At 56.3% G+C, this 20,608-nt stretch overlaps 1 protein-coding gene across 9 annotated transcripts in view; it reads left to right on the top strand.

Moving 5' to 3' along the window:
* The window catches only part of NF2 (neurofibromin 2), a 49,500-nt gene extending 30,447 nt beyond the window's left edge, over positions 1-19,053 (top strand). Inside the window, exons 13-17 of one of the 9 annotated variants that reach the window (XR_005565707.1) lie at positions 353-458; positions 5,503-5,633; positions 7,816-7,975; positions 17,440-17,559; positions 17,598-19,053. Coding sequence is in view for 6 of the 9 variants with exons in the window: in XM_027740887.2 (XP_027596688.1) it covers positions 353-458; positions 5,503-5,633; positions 7,816-7,975; positions 17,440-17,490 (448 nt within the window). In the remaining 3 variants the exon portion in view is untranslated. Of the gene's footprint in view, positions 1-352; positions 459-5,502; positions 5,634-7,815; positions 8,097-9,574; positions 9,635-17,439 lie in introns of those variants that run through there. The other 8 variants (XM_027740889.2, XM_039386981.1, XM_027740887.2 and 5 more) reach the window with 8 other exon arrangements.
* Positions 19,054-20,608: the final 1,555 nt, after the last annotated feature.

Genomic DNA, 20,608 nt, shown 5'->3' with positions numbered 1-20,608 from the left:
CAGCAGAGAAATCATCCTTCCCTCCTTTGGCTTTTTCCTTCTAGGGGTTCCATAAGCCTCGAGGGTAAATACTGGTTCTGGAATTGCTGTCTTAGCACCCTTCCCAGCCCTCAGCCTCACTCACTGATGCTCACACAGAGCCCATTTCGGAGCTGCCCTTCCATGGCTTGGATTTGGGTCCCACAGAGTCAGAGGTTCTGCCATTTCCCCTCCTCAAATGGTTTCTTTGTTCAGGTCTTGCTGCGGGACAAATCCCAGCCAATTCCACACCTGCACTGTGATCCTGCTTCTCCATCTGCTCGTTCCTCTCAGCTCCAATGTGATATTTGCTGTTTGCTGCTTGTCTTTGCAGGGCAAAGGAGGCAGATCAGCTCAAGCAGGACCTTCAGGAGGCTCGTGAGTCGGAGCGGAGAGCGAAGCAGAAGCTCCTGGAGATCACCAGCAAGTCATCCTACACAGTAAGAGAGATCTGGATTGTATTCCCCAGTTCCCAGCCCCTAAACGTGCCCTCCTCCACAGCCTGGAGGCTGTGCAATTCTCCAGGTATCCATCTCCAGATCTAAGAATTCTCCATCCCATCCACGGAGGGGCTGAGCCGCCTCAGTGCTGCTCAGAAACCCTGAGCAGTCCTTGCCCTTTTCATCCCGGTGCCTCATCCAGCACAACATCACTTTGCTCTTTTTTTGTTTCTCTTGCTACGAGAGCAAAGGAGCTGCTGCTGAAATTAAAGCAGCAAATTTTAAACCAATTTAACAGCCACGTCAGAGCTGTGCTTTGCCAGCACGTGTGGAGAGCACCAGCTCAGCAATAGCCTTTAAAATAGGGTTAAGTGTGTCCTTATTCTTGTTAGGTGGGATAAACATTGTTCAGAACCTGTTAAATTCATCCTTTGGGCATAAACTGGACCTTTATGTGCTGGAAAAAGACTTCCTCGAAGAGAGATTATTCCATAATTGCCCATTAAGAGGATTTCACACCTTCCTCCCAAGCATCTGGTCCCGGTGCCTGCCGGGGCTGAAACGCCAGACTAAGTGACCATTGTTCTGATCTGTCTGGCAGTTCCTTTCCTCTGCTTCCCTAATTGTACCTGCAGACCCCATCAGGTGCCCCCTCCCTGCAGCTCACACCTGCCAGAGCTGCTGCCTGGCTGGCTTGGGAGCAGGGAATTGCTCGGCAGCATCAGGAATAGGCTCGACAGACGTTCGTGGGAGTTACGGACCCGCCAGCACTGAGGGTTGGATTTGTACCTGCAGGCTCCTTCCTCCTGCTCTGGAAACTTTAGAGGAGCAGATTGGAGAGGGATTGAGATGAAGCAACTTTTCATCCCAATTCTCTGGAGTTCCCTGCAGGAATATTTGGAAGCTGTTAAAAATAACGGTGATGAGAAATAATCAGTTGCTCTCGGCTATGGGACACTCAGTCAAGCGAGTGCTGGATAAAGCCCAGCTTTGGAGTGCTCCATATTTAACAGTTCACTGGGAATCTGGGATGCAGCAGCTCTTTAATTCTGGGTTTAACTTTGCACAGGGAGGGGTGTCCTCGCTGGAATTCTGCTGTGTGGCTACACCAACCCAGCGTGGAATTTGGGCAGCTCTTGCACATCCACGTTCCCTCGTGTTGCCATGTTCATCCTTCCTCAAACCAGCAGAGCCCCTGCTGAAATCCCGGTGCTGGGGAGCAGCTGGGTGGCTCTGTTCCTGCCTCATTAGTGGGAACGTTGTGGGATTGCTTGGAGCTCAGCTCCACCCCTCCAGCTGCATCTGCCTGGAGGCAGCTCACGCAGAACTGTCGCTTCCAGGCACATGGGGCTGTGTCCTCTCCCTTCCCTAAAGAGCCTTGGCCTTCCAGACACGGCTGCCAGTGCCAGGAGGGAAGGGACTTGCTTTTATCCTCTCCCCATTTGGGTGTCAGGGTCCCCTTGTGCAGCTGCTGCTCCTCCTGCCCATCTCCCTGTGCCGTGTTGCTCAGACTCCACGCCTGTTGTTTTCCAAGGTCAAGGGGAGACTGGTGTGACCAGCATGTCTTTATAGAGGTAACAACACCTTGCTGGGCTCTTCCATCCCCTATTACACCTCCCTGGACTGGGGGGAGCCTCCTCCCCTGCCAGAACATGGAGGGAACCTGTTTTGAAAGCTGGTTTTGGGAAGTTGTGTCCCTCAGGTAGATGGCAGCTCTGCCACACGGTGCGGGATTCCAGCTCCTCCATCCCTTAAGGAGGGTGTAACATCGGGCTTGTTCTTTGCCATGAGCCCAGACTTCTGCTCTGTCGTCCCCTGGCACTGGGAGCTGAGCAGGACTTCCCTTGGTGGGGAACAAGAGCAGGAGAGGAAGGGGGGAGTGGATGGATACAGAATCATTTAGGTTGGAAAAGACCTTTAAGGGATCGAGTTCTATCATTGACTCTGTGCTGCAGCAAAGGCAAGAAGCAGTTAAATATATGTATTTTTTAACTTTCCAGTCTCCAACCGTGGTTCTTTAAAGCTTATTTCAGTGTCTTTTTAGTCCTTGGAGCCCAGGCTGCTTTTATGATGTCACTGGTGGGTGATGCATGAGGAATAAGACGTGGATCTGAGTCTCGGGCCATCAGGGCTTGGAGAACAATTCATTCCTTACGGACTTGGCGGCGGCTCTTCGGCTCCTTCACTGCCCTTCAGGTGCCACTCCTGGCCGGAGAAAGGCAGTCATCCCTCTTCTAATCCCCTGGAAGCAGTGAGTGGCTGTTCTGGGCTTTCCCAAATTCTGGAGCAGCGCAGTGGCAGCAACAGGAGGAGCTCTCCCTGCGGGGGAAACCTCCTGCCTCCCTCTGTGCCTCCCCCGGATCCACTGTCTCGCTCTGTATTCCAGAGGGACCAGAGGGATGACTGCTGTCAGCCTGGGACTTGCCTTTATTAACAGTAGGAAATTGCTGTAATGCAGTAACAGGGTTATGCAGTTTGTTCCAGGTGAGGAAACACATACGGAAAAGGATCCGTGTCCCCTTTATCACCACATGGCCCCTTGGATTAAAAATCCCTGCACCTGCTGCAAGAGCTGCCCAGGGTAACTGCAGATGGCAGGGAATGTGCAGCAGGGATCTGTCCCTCTGCCCCCTCAGGTGAGACCCCCCTGCAGAGCTGCTCCAGCCCTGGGAACAGCACAGGGAGGACGTGGAGCTGCTGGAGAGAGTCCAGAGGAGGCCCCGGAGCTGCTGCCAGGGCTGGAGCCCCTCTGCTCTGGAGCCAGGCTGGGAGAGCTGGGGGGGTTCCCCTGGAGAAGAGAAGGCTCCAGGGAGAGCTGAGAGCCCCTTGCAGGGCCTAAAGGGGCTCCAGGAGAGCTGGAGAGGGACTGGGGACAAGGGATGGAGGGACAGGACACAGGGAATGGCTTCCCACTGCCAGAGGGCAGGGAGAGATGGGAGATTGGGAAGGAATTGTTGGCTGTGAGGGTGGGGAGGCCCTGGCACAGGTTGCCCAGAGAAGCTGTGGCTGCCCCTGGATCCCTGGAAGTGTCCAAGGCCAGGTTGGACGGGGCTTGGAGCCACCTGGGCTGGTGGAAGGTGTCCCTGCCCATGGCAGGGGGTGGCACTGGATGAACTTTAAGGTCCCTTCCCACCCAACCCATTCCATGATTATTAAATGCTTTGCTCCACATTTGTGTGCCTTTGAAAACCCTCAGCCTGCTCTTTCTTTGCTCTTTGCTTATTCTTCCTCACTCCTGCTGCTCTTGGACTTCTCCACCATTTTTCCCCTGCTCCATGACAGAGTGGTGCCGAGGGAAGGGAAGTGGCTGTAGCGACCCTGACAAATTGTCTCCAAACTTAATGGCTGCAGCAACTGAAATTCATGCTCAACTCTTCCTGCTGCTGTTTGTGGGGTTTTAAAACCAAAACTCAACAAGCTTGTGCTGAAACAAAACCCAGCTAAAGGTCGTTTGAAGGCCAGCAGGCTCTGATGCTCCTGGCTCCCTGCACAGCAGGGACGGGAGAGCCTCACGTGGGAAGGGCTTTGGGAACACCTGTGTGCCTTACAGGGAAGGGACTTGAATGTCAATGGGATGCAAGTATTTAAATCAGTTAAGTGCTTTGGCAGACCTGTCCCCTTCCCTCGAGACTGGAATTTAGGGACTGAGCTGTCCCTTCCAGCGCTGGCTCCAGAATTAATGTGCTTGTGTTCCGTTCAAGCAGGGGAGCAAGGAATTGAGTTTCCTTGTCATGTGGGTCTTAACTCACCTGGAATGCTCCAGCCAGGCCAAATGCAGTTTTAGGTGCTGCCTTGTTTATGTTTGTACCAGGTGTTTGTGTTCCAGCTCTGCAGGTGGATGAAGTGTTGTCCCTTTAAGGTTTATCCAGAGAAAGTGAGCTGGGAATGAGCCCTGGCTGTTTGTGAATTCCAGGCTGGTGGTGAGGGAAGAGCCAGGTTATTGTGCAGAGTAAATCTGTCACCCCAGTGCTAGCAGGTCTTGTTGAAGCACACCTAGCTGCAAACAGTGCCTGGAGGATCCCAAGTAGGAGAAAGGAGGGAAGGAAAGAAGCAGCTGAAGCTCGAGGGGTCGTTTGTCGGGGCAGGTACCCAGCAGTGCCATCCATGGTGTGGCACCTTGTTTTCATTACAGGAACCCCTTAAAGCAAGAAGGAGCATCCAGCAGGGAGGTGTGGGACCTTTTGGGTGCTGGGTTTCTCACATCCCAAAAGGAGGGCTAAGCAGGCTGGCAGCAGCTGTGACTCAGCCCCACCTGATGCCGCTGTGCCACCCTTGACGTGTGCCCTGTTTGCCACCTCATCCCACGTTCCTTAGGAGCAGAGCAATGACTCCATCAGGCTTCTCCTCTCCTCCTAATGAGCCCATTTATTAGAGGTGTGACAGAGTTTTTGACTGAGGGATGGAAGGGTCGTTTTTGTTTAATGGGGAGATAAAATCAGTGTGTGTCAGCGGGGGTGTCACAGCATTTCGCAGGAGGAAGAAAGTACCAGATCCTTGTTCGGGTGGGAGTGATTCCCTGTGTTACTTCAACATTTCCAACTGGATCTAGCAGTTCCTAAACACCTGGAACTGTAGATTGCTGAGAAGGTAAAAATGTGCTGGTGTATCTCCACGACCCTTGCTGGAATGGCGTCCCTGGGGTCACGTTGGTCTTTGCTCTGGGGAGCAGTGGAGTGCAGGACTCTGCTGTCACACGGGGTCCTGCATTGCCCCTGTTCACAGCTTGAACTTTATCAACCTGATTTAATGGTAAATAACTGTCAGATGACTCCCAAGTGGCACAGCAGTGATAAAACCTCGATTTTACCAAGTTTTGTCAATAGGTTTTGAAGGCAGGTGGTGTTTTGTCTCCTCTTTATTACTGCAAAGAACCAAGGTCCCAGAGGATCAATAGCTCTGAACTAAGGAGCAAATTGGGAATGGAGCAGGGGGATCTCCAGGCTGATCTGGTGCTTGGGACACTGGGCTTGTGTTGCTGTGATTTGACCTCTGCTGTAGCAACATTTGTGTGGCCCAAGGTGATTAATTTGTGCTCTCTCTTTAGCAGTCCATGAACTCCAGTACGACGGCGCTGCCCGCAGACCTGCCAAGCTTCAACCTCATCAGTGAGAGCCTGTCCTTCGACTTCAAGGACACGGACATGAAGAGGCTGTCCATGGAAATCGAGAAGGAGAAGTACGTGGAATGTGTCCAGGCCAGGCCTGGGATGGGGTTTGTGCTGGACACGAGCCCGGGTGTGCCCAGGGGGGCAGGAGGCCAATGGCCCCTGGGCTGTGCCAGCCCTGCTGTGTCCCAGCCCCAGGGCAGGGCCCGTCCCTGTGCTGGCACTGCTGGGGCACCTCCAGCCCTGGGGGCACTTCTGGGCCCCTCAGACAAGAGACACTGAGGGGCTGGAGCGTGTGCAGGGAAGGGAACGGAGCTGGGAAGGGGCTGGAGCAGCAGGAACAGCTGAGGGAGCTGGGGGGGCTCAGCCTGGAGCAAAGGAGGCTCAGGGGGGACCTTCTGGCTCTGCAACCCCCTGACAGGAGGGGGGAGCCGGGGGGGGTCGGGCTCTGCTCCCAGGGAACAAGGGACAGGAGGAGAGGGAACAGCCTCCAGCTGTGCCAGGGGAGGGTCAGGTTGAATATTGGGAACATTTCTTCCTGGAAAGGGCTGTCCATCCCTGGCACAGCTGCCCAGGGCAGGGGTGGAGTCCCCCTCCCTGGAGGGATTTAAAAATCCCTGTGGATGTGGCACTTGGGGACATGGGTCAGTGGTGGCCTTGGCAGTGCTGGGGAAGGGTTGGATCTGATCTCAGAGGGCTTTTCCAACCTTAAGGACTCTGTGATTCTCCTGGTTGACCATTTCTCTGGTGGGGAGCTGGTGTCACAGGTGTGTCTCTCCCTCCTGCTCACAGGTGAGTTCAGGCCCTGCTCCAGCCCCTTCCTCTCCTAAAGGTTTCCCTGGCTCCCGTCCAGGCTGGAATTGCCCACAGTGGTGGGAAGGGTTAGCAGCAGGCTGAGTGCTGGAGCACTGCAGTGTGTCCAGAGAACGTGAAGGCAGTGTGTGCTGAGGTCCTGCATTAGGGCCTTAACCCCTTTTCCTTGGAATCTGTGTCATGTTTATATATAAAAAGTGTTCGCCAGCAAGTTTGGATGTGATTATGAGCTTTGATCTTGTGTTTTCCTGAGGGTGTGAGTGTAGCCTTCGAAATTACCAATTGAGCAGAAATCAAAGCAGATCAGATTTTAATCTCTGTAGTAATAACGTGCTTTGTTCATCGATTGGGTCATAGATCAAAGCTGCAAGGGCTCTGCCATCCCACTCCGGCCACGGCTTCCCAAGGCTGGAATGAAACACCCCTGGATCCCAGGGGGGGCTTTATTTTGCCTCTGCTCTGTGCCCTCTCCTGTCTGAAATCACAGACCTCTGTGCTGGAGACAGAGATTAAAAACTTTTCCTAAAGCCAGAAGGAAAGAGATAGAAGCTGAAAATAACAGGATAATTCCTGGTTCTGTACCCAGGTTCCTAACTAGGTCATCCTGCTTCTCCTAAGCGGGGAGAGCTGGCTCTGCCAAGTGCTGAAAGCAATAGGATGCTTTTCCTGACTTCTCCGGGGCTGTTTCCTTTCCCTGGGTGCTGAGACAAACCTCACTACAAATTCTGGCACTCTAAAGGGTTCCTGTTGCTCTGCTGTCCCTCAGACCTGGCTCAGGGGCTTCAATCCCAGTTGCAAGGCTCATGGTGGGATTTTTTTCCAGTTGTTATTTCACCGTGGAAGGCAGTTCAGGCTGAGTCCTTGCAAATGGGTGGGTTTTTTCCCTTTCTTTCTGTTTTTTGGGAGACTTTCTCTCTCCCAGGGACACTGTGTGTCTACCAGATACCTGATATTTTGGGGACAGCACTTGCACCCACACAGTTGACAAGCTAAATCCCTCTAAAACATGACAAGTCGGTACATCAGGGTCCTTCCTCACTGGGAAGACTGGTGGGTTTGAGTTGGGGAGCTGGTTTGGGAGAGGGTGCAGGGGAGTAGAGCTTTCCTGAGTAGCTGCTTAAACACTGTGTGGTGTCAGCCTGTGTCGGGGGGCAGCTTCACTTGGAAATTAGGAGGCTTAAAATACCACCCAGCAGCTCCAGCTTGGGTTTAATTTTGTATAATAATGCAATTTACAGTTTTATTGTTGGGTTGGCTGTCTGGGTCTTCTTTAATAAGGAACAAATAATTGCTTGCAGTAGTTCACCATGTGCTATAAACTGATATTATCAGTCCCACAGGCTGGAAATGACAAAGAAAAGGTGTTTCCGTTATAATTCCGTTATCAGGTGTCGTGTCACACGTGGTCAGCACTAACCCAGGGCTGTTTGTGTGTGTTAGGGTGGAGTACATGGAGAAAAGCAAACACCTCCAGGAGCAGCTGAACGAGCTGAAGACAGAAATCGAGGCACTGAAGCTCAAGGAGAGGGAGACAGCCCTGGATATATTGCACAACGAGAACGCCAGCAGAGGCAACAGCAAGCACAACACTATTAAAAAGGTATCTGAGAGCTCCAGTTTGTATCTCCCCTGATGAAACCCCTTAAAAACGACCCCCCAAATCACCCTGCCCTGTGGGTTAGCTTTGGCACAACCTGTGATAATAAAATCGTTGGATCTAGGTTTCCTTCCCCAGCTGTTTAGCTTTGGACAGAGAATTCCAGCTCCTGGTGGTCCTGGATTACACGTGTCCCGACCCAGCCTGGTCTCTGCAGCGCTGTGGGGAGGGATGGGAAGGTCTCCAGGGCTGAACCTGTGCAGGGATGTTGTTGGAAGGTTTCTGCTACGCCAGTGACCAGGAAAAGCCCTCTGTGCCTGTTGCAGCCATTCCCCACGAGCTTTGAGCTTGGAGGATAACGAGGGCAGAACCACTCCTGACCTATGGGCCTCTCTTTTAATCTCTCTTGAGAAACCTGTAGTGCAGCTTCAGTCACTAACACAAAGCCTTTGCTGGCAGGGGTGAGACCTCTGCCCCTGTGCTGGGGACCTGCCTCCAGAAATGAGGGACTTCAGCCAAAAACTGAGGCTGGGCTGCGTCTGCTGGCCCGGGGGTCACACCTGAAGGCTCACAACACCCCCCTCCTTTATTCCTACATCCCATCTTTTTCCTTTGGCTCTTCCAAGTGGGCTCTGTAGTGAGGGGCCGGGGGCACATCCTTGATGGTCAGCCCCACTCACCTGCAAAGGCTTTTCCCCTGCAAAAGCTTTTCCTGGCTGGCTTTCTGTCCTCGGGAAGGATTTGAAAATCCACATGGCTGTGGTAACAACTCCGGGTTGTAAAAACAAATCCTTCTCTCTTTACTATTCCCAGCCAAGAGTTATGTCTGAAAGGATTTGGAAATACCAGTTTCTTGCTGACTTTCATGGCTGGGAGTTTGTGATCACTGAACTGGGGCAGGAAAATGAATCTAGCAGGGCTCACTCTCCGTTTTCCTCGTGCTGGCCCGGAGCTATTCAGGTTCCTGTCACACCAGAGCAGAGAATATAAAAATCTTCACAGCCCCTTTTGTCATTTTAGAATCTGAAGGCGTTCCTGCTCCCAGTAGGTTTGGGCAGGATTTGTCTCTGTGTTCTGAGTCCTTGGTTTAAACAGAAGCTGCTAAATTTTCACTTCTGACAGAGAGCAGTTCATAGAGAGCTGATGGTCCCATTTGTCTCCCTTAAAGAGGGTGGCTGGGCAGTCATTCCTGTGCCTGTCAGGGCTGTCATGGTGCTGTCACCCTGCCTTCCTTTGAAGCTGGAGCCTCATCCTGTCCCCTCCCTGCCAGGGGGAGCTCAGGCCATGCCGGCTGCTGCATCTCAGCACGGGAGCAAAGGTTCCCAAATAATGGTCTATTAGTGGAGCACATCAGAGTGGAATTAGAGCCTCCCTCTGTTCCTGGCCCCGGGGGCTCAGCAGGGCTTTTGTCTTTGCCGTTGTGAAGGCAAGGGAATGGGATGGCAGTGCAGCAACCCCTCAACAGCCCCAACCCTCTGCCTCACCTGGAGGGTGCTGAGCAGCTGCAGCTCTTGGGGCAGGCAGAGTGCAGAGCTGTGCCCCCGCTCCTTCCACACGGGATCACTCTTTGTTGTTGTTGTTCGTTTTATTTTGCTGGTTTAGCCTCAAGCCCAGGGCAGAAGACCTATCTGCATTTGAGAATTCCAAGTAGGTTATTCCAAGGTACTCTCCGTGGGGGTGATGGGACCTGGCTGTGACACTAACCCGTGCATGAGCTTGCCTGCCCTCCCCATGCGGTCACCAGCATGTCCAGGCAGCCCTGCCCGGCTCTCCCTCCCTCGGGAGCATTCCCAGCCTCCCTGCCTTTGTTCTTACACCCGATCCTCCGTGCTGGGAAGCATCTTTCTTGGCAGAAGTTGAGTTGGCAACACCAATGGGGGGGTAGTGCAGGTAGAGACACTTAAATAATTCAGCATTCCTGTTTTTGCGCTGCTGCCGGGGGTTGGGAATCTATCGGAGGTGCAGGGCAGCCTTTGAAGATTGCTTTAATGAAGTAAACCAGCACCTTCCCCCTTGTTTGCTGCAGAAAGAAATTCAGGACGTAGGAAAAAAAAAAAAAAAACAAACCCAAACAACCAACCAAACCCCATCAACTCTGCTGCCAAAACTGTCAGAACAGGATAAAAATGCGCAGCTCCGTCTCGGAGCGGAGCAGCACGTGGATGCTCTGCCTGCTGGAGGAGCATCCCAGGAAGATAAAGCAAAGGATTGAGGACAACTGGTGTCTGCAGGTGGCTCTGGGGCCAGGCTGTGCCTGGGGATTGTCCAGGGGGGCTGTGCTGAAGGTATCACCACCAGACCTGGGGACACGTCTGTCCTCCAGCCCAGGGGCTCCTGCTCCGTTAATTCCATGTCTCTTCTTCCCGGAGCCTGCTTTCCCCCAAGGATTTGCCCTCGATCCACAGGTTGTGTGTGTGCACAGCATCCACTCCCTCCTTCAGGAGGATGAGTTTGGGGAAGCTTTTAAACTTCTCTGCTCTTCCCTCAAAGCATGGTTCTGGCACACCCTGGCTTTGGACATGGGGCTGGAGGGACAGGATAAGGGGGAATGGCTTCCCACTGCCAGAGGGAAGGGTTAGATGGGAGATTGGGAAGGAATTCCTGGCTGTGAGGGTGGGGAGGCCCTGGCACAGGTTGCCCAGAGAAGCTGTGGCTGCCCCTGGATCCCTGGCAGTGTCCAAGGCCAGGTTTGGAGTTGGTGGCACTAAGGGAAGAGGCATTGTGGGTCCTGGAATAGAGGCACTCACAATGACAGGTGGCAAAGCTGGTGGGAAGTGCTTTTGGAAACAACAGAACAAATTCCCAGCATCTCTGGAGCTTGGGAGCAGAGGCAGGGGATGCTTTACCCAGAAATGATCAGCACAGGTTTGTGCTGTTCCCTACAGGATCAGCCCTTCCAGGGGCTGTAAATCCCTGCTTGTGCCAGCTCTGGGGGCTGCAGGTGCTCCCAAGGGGCTGAAAAACGAGGTGATCCTGCAAGTCTGGACCCCCTTGGGGGAGGTGTTGGATATCTCAGGGAAAGCTGACCATGGATGGAACCCACTGTCCCATCCTGTCTGGCTTGAGGAACTCCACAGCAGGTGAATTTGGAGTGAAATGCACTTGTGGGCTCAACATGAGGAGGTGAAATGAAGCCCTGGCAGTTTGTGGGAAGACGATTCCAGCAGCTGGGAGTGGTGCAGTGCCTGGGAGGAGCCCAGCAGCTGCACAGCGAGGCTGCAGTGTGACCTCTGGGGTTTGTTGCCTGCCTTTGAAGACGCCCGCGAAGTTTTTCATGTTTAATTACGTGGTTAACATGCTAATCCCTTTTTATGAGCTCTGTGGGCACAGCACAAGCACCTCATGGGGAAGCTGCTCTCCCTTCTCCCCGCCGTGGGCTGGAGCTGTGGCTCCAGCTGGCTCAGATTCAGGAGGGTTTGTCACTTAGGCTGTGGCAGAGGGTGAAAAACCCACTTCTTCCTCGTATCCTCTGCTGCAGGAAAGCTCCCAGGACAGGCTGCTAGAACACAATCAGGTCTTTGATTCCAGTTGCTTTCTTCTTGCATAGTCATGCTTATTTACTGGGATTTAAGCCCTTTGAAGTATCCAGGCAAGGAGCAAATCTCCACGCCTGTTCCAGACAAGCGGCTTTGTCGTTGAGCCTCTGGCCCTTCCACAGCCAGGCCTGGCCTCTCCTGCCAGGCTCTCACGTGGCTCCCGGCCCTGCCCAGGCACAGCAGCTCCGGGACTGGAGCTCCCTCCTGGGGCAGCACTTTGGGGATCGTGTGGATCCTGCTGGCTCCTGTCCTGGCTCTCATCCTGGTTGTGGTGCCCTCACCTTCGGTGATGGTCATCAGGGAGATGCTGCCAGGGCTGGAGCCCCTCTGCTCTGGAGCCAGGCTGGGAGAGCTGGGGGGTTCACCTGGACAAGAGAAGGCTCCAGGGAGAGCTGAGAGCCCCTGGCAGGGCCTAAAGGGGCTCCAGGAGAGCTGGAGGGGGACTGGGGACAAGGGATGGAGGGACAGGACAAGGGGAATGGCTTCCCACTGCCAGAGGGCAGGGATAGATGGGATATTGGGAAGGAATTGTTGGCTGTGAGGGTGGGAGGGCCCTGGCCCAGGTTGCCCAGAGAAGCTGTGGCTGCCCCTGGATCCCTGGAAGTGTCCAAGGCCAGGTTGGACGGGGCTTGGAGCAACCTGGGCTGGTGGAAGGTGTCCCTGCCCATGGCAGGGGGTGGGACTGGATGATTTTAAAGGTCCCTTCCAACCCAACCCATTCCATGATTCTGTGATTCTGCAAATGCAGGATTTTCTCCTGTCATTGAGGCGCTTGGGGTTGGCTGAGCTGCCCCAAATCTGCTCAGCTGGGGGTTTCTCCATCATGAGCAGTCGTGTTCCACCACCTTCCTACAGGCACAGCGTCTCCTCCTCGGGTTTAGGGGATGAGCAGCTCCCAGCTGGAAGCACAGGGGGGTGAGCAAGGCAGAGCCCAGGGGATTTGTCTTCCCTCCTGCCACCTTGGGGCTGTGCTCTGTCCTTGTGAGGACACTGGTGAGTTAGTGATGGCCCTGCTGGCTGAGTCTGTCACACAGACAGGATGTGCCACCCCCAAATGTCACGAGGCTCCTTCATCATCTGGACAGGCAGAAGGTTTTTGGGAGGCTGGTGTTGGGGCAGACACCTTCCCTCTCCCTGTTTTCCTGGGAGCTGCGTGCTGAGGATCACTGACACCTGGCCCTCAAGGACTTCACAAGTCTTGGGGGGTCTCTGGCATCTCCTGGGGACTCCTTTCCTCTGGAACTCTACCCCTCTGGATCAGCAGATTTCCCTGTGTGAAATGGGTCTGTTTTGCTCCAGTGTTTGGTGAGGAGAAGGAGGATGTTGTTGTGCCCCTGGAGCCTCATCCAGCACAGGGAAGGGAGCAGCACAGGGAATGCTCTGGGAAGGGCGAAAGAAGGAAGCCTGGGTGGGACAGAGCAGGCTGAGCTGCCCATGGGTGGGTCCATCCCTCCCTGTGGGTCCCAGGACAGGGATGAAGTGCTGTTCAGGCTCCTGCAGAGCTGTGTAATCCAGTCCCACCAGGAAAGGGAAGGCTGTGTGCTGCAGAGGGGACACAGCACCAGCAAGGGACTTCCAGGAGCAGCAGCACTGGAGTTTCCCATTGCCCTGGGAGCTGTGAGGTTGGAGAGGATGAGTGAGGATCCCATCTCCTCACCCTGCCTGGCACCTGTCTGGGGTGCAGGTGAGAGCCAGGACACACCAGCTGAGCAGAGCAGCTCTGGGAACACGTTTTCCAAGTGCAGGAGGAGATGGAAGCCCATCCCACGTGGGTCTTGCCCACACCCCCCCATGTGTGAGAGGCCACATCCCTTCCAAGTTCGTTTTCCTTTGGGTTCTCCTCGGAGCCGGGAAGCGAAGCTCCCAGGCAGTTAAACTGGGACACAGGCAGCCTCCTTTCCTTGTTTACAGGGAACGGGAGGAAAGTAGGAAACGTCAGGGCTATCAGCTATTTCTGTGGCAGCCTTTGAAAAGCGTTTCCTTCGCACGGAGCGTCATCGTCTCCTTTCAAACGGGCTCATCAAAGCGTCGGGGGCTGGGGGACAGTTGTGCTCGGGAGACAAGGAACGGCAGCGTGGGAGGGAGCCGGGAGGTGGGGACTGGGAAGGGGGTGGGGAGGGGAAAACGGGAAGAGTTGTGGAATCGGAGGGTTTGGGTTCGAAAGTAAAAGTGGGAATTGAAAAGTCCAGCTGGCCGGTGGGACTGGGGAGTGGGCAGGGCTGGAGAGAAAGGCACCAGGGCGGCGAGTGGGGAATAAATCAGCAGCACTGGGCGATGGCTCAGCAGGGAATGTGGATCTCCTTCCCACCAGCAGCAAGACATCCCACATCCCGGCATCGCATGGCGCCCCTGGAGGGGTCACCCCCTCCTCCAGCCCGGCCAGGCTGCAGATAAGCAAGGACACACAAGGAAATGAGCCATATTAAACCTTTATCTGTCGGGGGAGGCCTGGGGGCAGGTTAATGTGATTTGCAGCCCCTTCCCCTGCCCGTCGGGAGGGTCCCAGCTCCGGGGGGCTCGCAGGAGCCCCGGGGGGGTCCCTCTGTGGGGTTTTCCCAGCCCCCAGAAGTTGTGTGCCTGCAGTTATTGGGTTACCTGCTCCAAACCGCTGTTGCCTGCGAGGCACTTATTGGGTTGCTTCGGTTTGTTTGTTTTTCCTAAATCAAATCAGTCCGGCAGTGCTGGGTAACAGCAGGCTCAGAGGAGCCCCAGCACAGGAATGCAGGGAGTGGGACTCTTCCCTTCCTCACATCTTGATTCATTCCGGCTCTGGCCGCTTAATTGCCCTGCCTCCTCTCTCCCTCTAAATTTTCCTTGATGGCTCTGGTAGAGCATCGGGAGCCCACCCTCCCTCCTGCAGGAAGGAGATTATCATAATACTGCTTGTAAATCAATTTTTTTCTTCCTTTTCTCTGCACTGACGAGAATGTAACTCCCTCTTAATCACCCTGCACAGCGTTACGCTACAGGGAGGGATATTTATTTCCCCTTGCCTAGCCAGGAACAGGGGATGCAGAGGCTGTGGAGAGTTTTTGGAGGTGCTGCAGGCCTTTCCCCCCACGGACTGTGGAGAGGCCGGCACAGGGTGATGCTCTCCTGCTTGCTTTCATGTCCTAAAAAAAAAAATAGGAGGAAAACCGGTTGTTCCTTGAGGGAGGGAGTGGGATTTCCCTGCAGAGAGCTCCCCTCACCCGGGCACCGCCGGCTGGGATGAGTCAGGCTGCCCCAGGAGCTCCCCCGGGCTCTTCCCATCTTCCCCCAGCGCATCCCTCGGGTCCAGATGGGAGCAAGGACAGCCCTGCCTCTGCTCCACAGCCAGGAAAACAACAATGGAAGAAAGAAAAAAAGGAGAGGGAGCGTTTTCCCTCCAGGCACAGCAGAGCATCTCCGGTGCAGAGTCTGTGTGCAGTCAGGAGCAGCTCTGATTCCCTGTCTGCCGATTCCCGTGCCTGGATGCAGTTGGATGTGAGGAGGCAGCTGGCTGGAGCTGCTGGGCTGATCCTGGTCCCTGTTGGAAGGGACCTTAAAGCTCATCTCATCCCACTCCCTGCCATGGGCAGGGACATTTTTCACTAGCCCAGGTTGCTCCAGCCTGGCCTTGGACACTTCCAGGGATGGGGCAGCCACAGCTTCTCTGAGCAACCTGTGCCAGGGCCTCCCCACTCTCCCAGGGATGAATCCCTGTGGTCTGTGCCTTTCTGGCCACTGCTGGCATCCCGTGATCCACAGGGCATGGCCCTCTTGGGATGTCTGTGCTCACACCTTTCCATGGGACCCCATCTCATCAAGATCCAACTTTGCTCCCACTCCCTGTATGCCCAGAGCTGGGCTGCTCTTCCCGTGCCTCCTTTTGCCTGGATAGGTGACAGAAGTACCATTGAGCATGTCGGGAGCCTTGGAATGTCACAGCTGAAAGCACCAGGTGAAGGGGCAGGGCTGGATCTCTCTCCTTGTGCCTGGATATCCTGGAGCTCTGCCTCTGCCTGCTTCCCAAAGCTGGGAGCTGAGGCAGGCACAGCTTCGGGCTCAGGACCTCAAAAGCACGTGGGGGGTTAATGGAGAGCTGTAGCCACAGGCAGAGCAGGCTGGAAATATCGGATTCCTTGATAAGCCTGAGGGGAACATCTTCCCTCTGCTCGTGAGCAGTTGGAGCTGGCTCTGTTCTTTCCTCCAGCTGGGTTTGCTGGGGGGGATCTGGGGGGCATCTCCTCTCGCTGGGATTTAATGGAGTGAACTCCTGTGGGCTGGGGGAGGATGGGAGGCTCTGTGTCCCCAGCCAGGCTGGGAAGGGCCTTGGGAAGGAGGTGGATGGCAGATGGATCATAGAATCATGGAATGGTTTGGGTGGGTTGGAACCTCAAAGCTTATCCCATCCCAACCCCTGGCATGGGCAGGGAAACCTCCCGCTAGCCCAGGTTGCTCCAAGCCCCGTCCAACCTGGCCTTGGACACTTCCAGGGATCCAGGGGCAGCCACAGCTTCTCTGGGCAACCTGTACCAGGGCCTCCCCACCCTCACAACCAGGAATTCCTTCCCAGTCTCCCATCTGTCCCTTCCCTCTGGCAGTGGGAAGCCATTCCCTGTGTCCTGTCCCTCCAGGTCCTTGTCCCCAGTCCCTCTCCAGCTCTCCTGGAGCCCCTTTAGGCCCTGGAACGAGGGATGGGCCTTCCTGTGGGATGGCCCCACCAGAGGCTCTGGCAGCAGACTGGGGCTCTCCACTTGGTTTTTTTTCCCTTTTGCAGACTTAGGCAAAATGCTGCCCATGGCACAGCCCCTATCCCACCTCTGTCCCAGCTCTGGAGGGGACACTGGAGCAGCCCAGGGATGCTGAGGAGGAGGAGGAGAACCAGCCCTGCCCGGGAGCTGCTGCTGAGAAAGATTCTTAAGCTCCTGCAGAAATTTCCTCTGCAAGACAGATCTTTTTTTCCAAGTGGCATTAGAGCTGTGAAGGAATTACTGAGGAAAGGCCATGGGGGAGAGGCAGGGAGGGGGGGAAGCGCCTGACGGCTCCGTTGAGGGGCTTAACTCACTGGAAGGTGATCCCAGGATTCCTGTTTCAGCAAAACCGGCATTCCCAGCGGAAGCACCGTGCTTAATCCAGCTGAAAGGAAGCCTTGGCAATTAGCCTGCTGCTTTGGCAAACTCCTGGTGATCCAGCAGCTGGCTGGGAGGTGGCACTTCCCCCGGCACGCTCCGTTCGGTGGTTGTCTGTAAATCCCGGGATTTCTTCCTCTTTCATCTCTTTTGGCCCGTTAGCAAATGGGCTCCCGGCTCCTCCGTGGGGTGTTATTTTTGGGATCGCCTTGCTATTGCTTCAGGAAAGCTTTCCAAGGGTTTCCAAGTCCTTCAGGGCCTTGGCTGCAAGGACAGTCCCGCGGGCTCTGCGGCTCCAGCGGGATGGATGGAGCGGGACAGGGAGGAGATCCTGGGACGCTGGAGTGGCTGCATGGACCACACCAGGCACACGTGGTGGGATGGGGTTGGAAGTGAGCAGGGACAGAGGATGGTCCCTGTTTGGTGACAGGGACATGTGTCCAGGGGCTGTTGGAGCCGTGGGTTTGGAGACGAGTGTGGTTCTCCCTCAGCTCGTGGATGGTTCTCCTCCAGCTTCCCAAGATCCCTGTGTGCTCCCCACCACCAGGAGCCCCAGGACTGGCTCCTTTGGTCCAGCCTCCCGTGTATCCCACATCCTGGAAGCCTCAGCCACGCTAATGACCTTGATGTACCCTTTGTCCCCCCTGCCCCGCTTGGCCCTCGGGCTGTGCTTGCTGTGGTGGGGGCTGCACGACCTGGGCTCCCGCGGCACCCCGGCTCCGCCCTCCCTGCTGTTCCCAGAGGGATACAGGCAGCGGCTCCCTCCTGCCCAGCCCGGGACCCCCCGGGGGTGAAGCTGGGCCGGGCCCCCCCCTCACCTGGCTCTGCTCTCTTCCAGCTCACCCTGCAGAGCACCAAGTCCCGCGTGGCCTTCTTCGAGGAGCTCTAGGAGGTGTCCGGCCGCTCCGCACCGCTGCTGCTTCCCGACGGCTCCCGGAGCCTGGCCCGGGGCCGGGGGGTCCCCGCGGGGCCGGGGGGTCCCCGCGGGGCCGGGGGCTGGGCATCACCCCGGGCCCCCTGGGTGCTCCAGCCCCCACACCCTGCCGGCCCCGGGGCTGCCCACGGACTGGGTGATGTTCTCTAGCTTAGCGTCCCTTCAGCCTCCCCCTTCACACTCTGTTTTCCTGGGGTTTTCCAGCTTTTCTTTCACTTTTTTCTAGCACAGCTTCTAGACTCGGCCCTCTGGGCTTTTCCCCGGTGCCAGGGTAGGGGCTGTGGTTGTGCCCCCCCAGCCTGGCAGCCAGCAGAGGAGTGTGCCCAAGGCTCTCCCTGGCAGGGATGACATCCCTCCGGATTGCCTTCTCCTGCTGGCCCTGGAGCTCCATGTTTCAGCCTGGAGCCCTGTGTGCCTGCTCTGAAGCCCCTTGTGCCAGCCCAGAGCTCCATGTGCCAGCCCTGGAGCCTCATGTGCCAGCCTGGAGCCCTGTGACCTCTGGGGTCCCATGTACTGGTCCTGGAGCCTCACTCATGTGGTGGCCTGGAGCTGTGTGTGCTCGCCCTGGAGCCTCCGGTGCCAGCTTTGGGGTCCCATGAGCTGGCCCCGGAGTTCCATGTGCCGGCCCCAAGAGCCCTGATCCAGCCCTGGAGCCCCGTGTGCCTGTTCCAAGCCCCATGTGCCAGCCTGGAGCCCCGTGTGCCCTCCCGTGCCGGGAGCTCCGTTAGGACGCCGAGCATGTTCCAGTGGAGAGCTGTAAATCAGGGCCGGCTCTCCCAGCGCCGCCGGGGTGGGAGGCAGGAGCGGGATGACAGGGACCTGGGCCTGTGGGAATCCAGGCGGCTGCTTCCCGGGGGAGAGGAGGTGGGAGGAAGGTCTCCTCCTCTTCTCCTCCTCCTTTTCCTCCTGCCCCTCCCTGCCAGGAATGCGGAGCGGGAGAACAGCTAGTGCCAACCAAATGAAACCTTATTTTTCCTGCAAACTGTGACAAACTCGGACAGCTTCAGGCTGGGGGGCTGCGGGCTGGGCTTTCCCTGGGTGCCTGGATCCAGCCCCTCCGATCCCCGCCCCGGGAATGCCGCTATCCCGGGCTGAGCCCGGGGCTGCCCGCTCCTGCCTGTCCCACCGCGGGTGCCTTCGCTCTGACCCCCCCGCGGGGGGAACAGGGATGCCCTGACCTTCCCTTCCTGCTTCCGTCCCAAATCCCGCCCGGCTGGAATCCTCCTTCCAGCCGCGACTTCCCCTCCAGCAGAGCCGGTGCTGCCCCGGGGATCCCCCAGATCCCCTCGGGACCCCCAACTCCTCCCTCCCGCAGCCTCACCTGACCCACAGCCCCCCCGGAGGCTCAGCTCGGGGCTTGGCGTGGCGTAAATCCCATCCCAACCCCTTTTTATTTAAAACCTGGGATCGATTCCTTGCCCGTGGCTGCAGCCACATTCCCACTCCCTGGACTGTTGTACTCCCAAGGAATAGCTGTTTTCTCCTGTTTTAATAAAAATTCACAGCACTAGGAGGGGAGCTGGGATTTCTTTGCTTTTTTTTATTTCGGGAAAAACCTCTGAGTCCTTGGGAGGGGTTAATGGGAAGCACAGCTGGGGTCCCTCCGACAGCTCCCACGGGATCGGGATGGGTTCTCCCTCCCCATCATTCCGGGGGTCCCGCTGTTCCTGGTCACTCCCTTCCATCCCTGCTTGAGGGAGGAGAGTTTTGAGGTGCCTGGCGGGGCTGAGCCCTGCGTTTGCCATTCCTGGGGCTCTGATCCCTGATCCCATCCTGCCTGGAATAAAGGATGCACTGCACTGACCTCAATTTTATCGTTAATCACGGATGAAACCGGCCCTACCCAACACTCCGAGCCCAGCAAGGCCCGACCCCGGGGCTGTTCCCGCCCCTGCTCCCTCTGGGATCGGGGATGGATGCTCTCTTTATCCGCTCTCCGGCGGCAAATCCCAGGAGATTCGCGGGAGCTTCTGACCGGGGCTCGTCCCCAGCGCCACGGGGGGCTGGGGGGATTTTCCCCACTTTCCTTGTTTTAAGGAGGGCTGAGGGAGGTGGGATGGGATTCTGGCAGAGGGATGCCGGTGGGATACCCGCGGGATTTCGGGATGGCTGGAGGCAGCGGAGGGACACGGAGGGTGACCTGAATTCCCACATGGCCACTGATGACAGGAATGCAACTGGTGCTTCCTGCCCTGCCTGCATCCCAAAATGAGCCGAAAGGCTTTTCCTAGCAGGCCCTAACTGGGACAGGAGCACAGAGGGATGTGCTGGGAATGTGCAGGGATGGAAGTGCAGGGATGGATATGCAGAGGATGGATATGCAGAGGATGGATGGACCAGGGATGGATGGACCAGGGATGGACATGCACAGGGTTGGATGTGCAAGGATGGGTGTACAGGGATGGGTGTGCAGGGGATGTATGGACTGTGGATGGATGTGCAGGGATGGATGCACTGGGTTGGATGTGCAGGGTTTGGATGTGCAGGGAATGGATGGACTTGGGATGGATGTGCAGATGGATGTGCAGGGATGGATGCACTGGGTTGGATATGCAGAGATGGATGTGCAGGGTTTGGATGTGCAGATGGATGTGAAGGGGATGGATGCACTGGGGACGAATGTGCAGGGGTGAGATGTACAGGGATGGATGCACTGGGATGGATGCACTGGGATGGACGTGCAGGGATGGATGTCCAGATGGATGTGCAGGGATGGATGTGCAGGGATGGATGTGCAGGGATGGATGTACAGGGATGGATGTACAGGGATGGATGTGCAGGGATGGATGTACAGGGATGGATGTGCAGGGATGGATGTGCAGGGATGGATGTACAGGGATGGATGTGCAGGGATGGATGTACAGGGATGGATGTGCAGGGATGGATGTATAGGGATGGATGTGCAGGGATGGATGTCCAGATGGATGTACAGGGATGGATGTACAGGGATGGATGTCCAGATGGATGTACAGGGATGGATGTACAGGGATGGACGCACTGGGGATGCACTGGGGACGCACTGGGCACAGCCAGGGATGGATCCAGCATGGGGGGGGTCTCCTCTTGCCCTCTG

Source organism: Pipra filicauda, unplaced genomic scaffold (genome assembly GCF_003945595.2).
Source record: "Pipra filicauda isolate LSUMZ 115617 unplaced genomic scaffold, ASM394559v2 scaffold520_size808073_pilon, whole genome shotgun sequence".
Classification (NCBI taxonomy): Eukaryota; Metazoa; Chordata; class Aves; order Passeriformes; family Pipridae; genus Pipra; species Pipra filicauda.
This window is presented reverse-complemented; position numbering and strand designations above follow the sequence as displayed.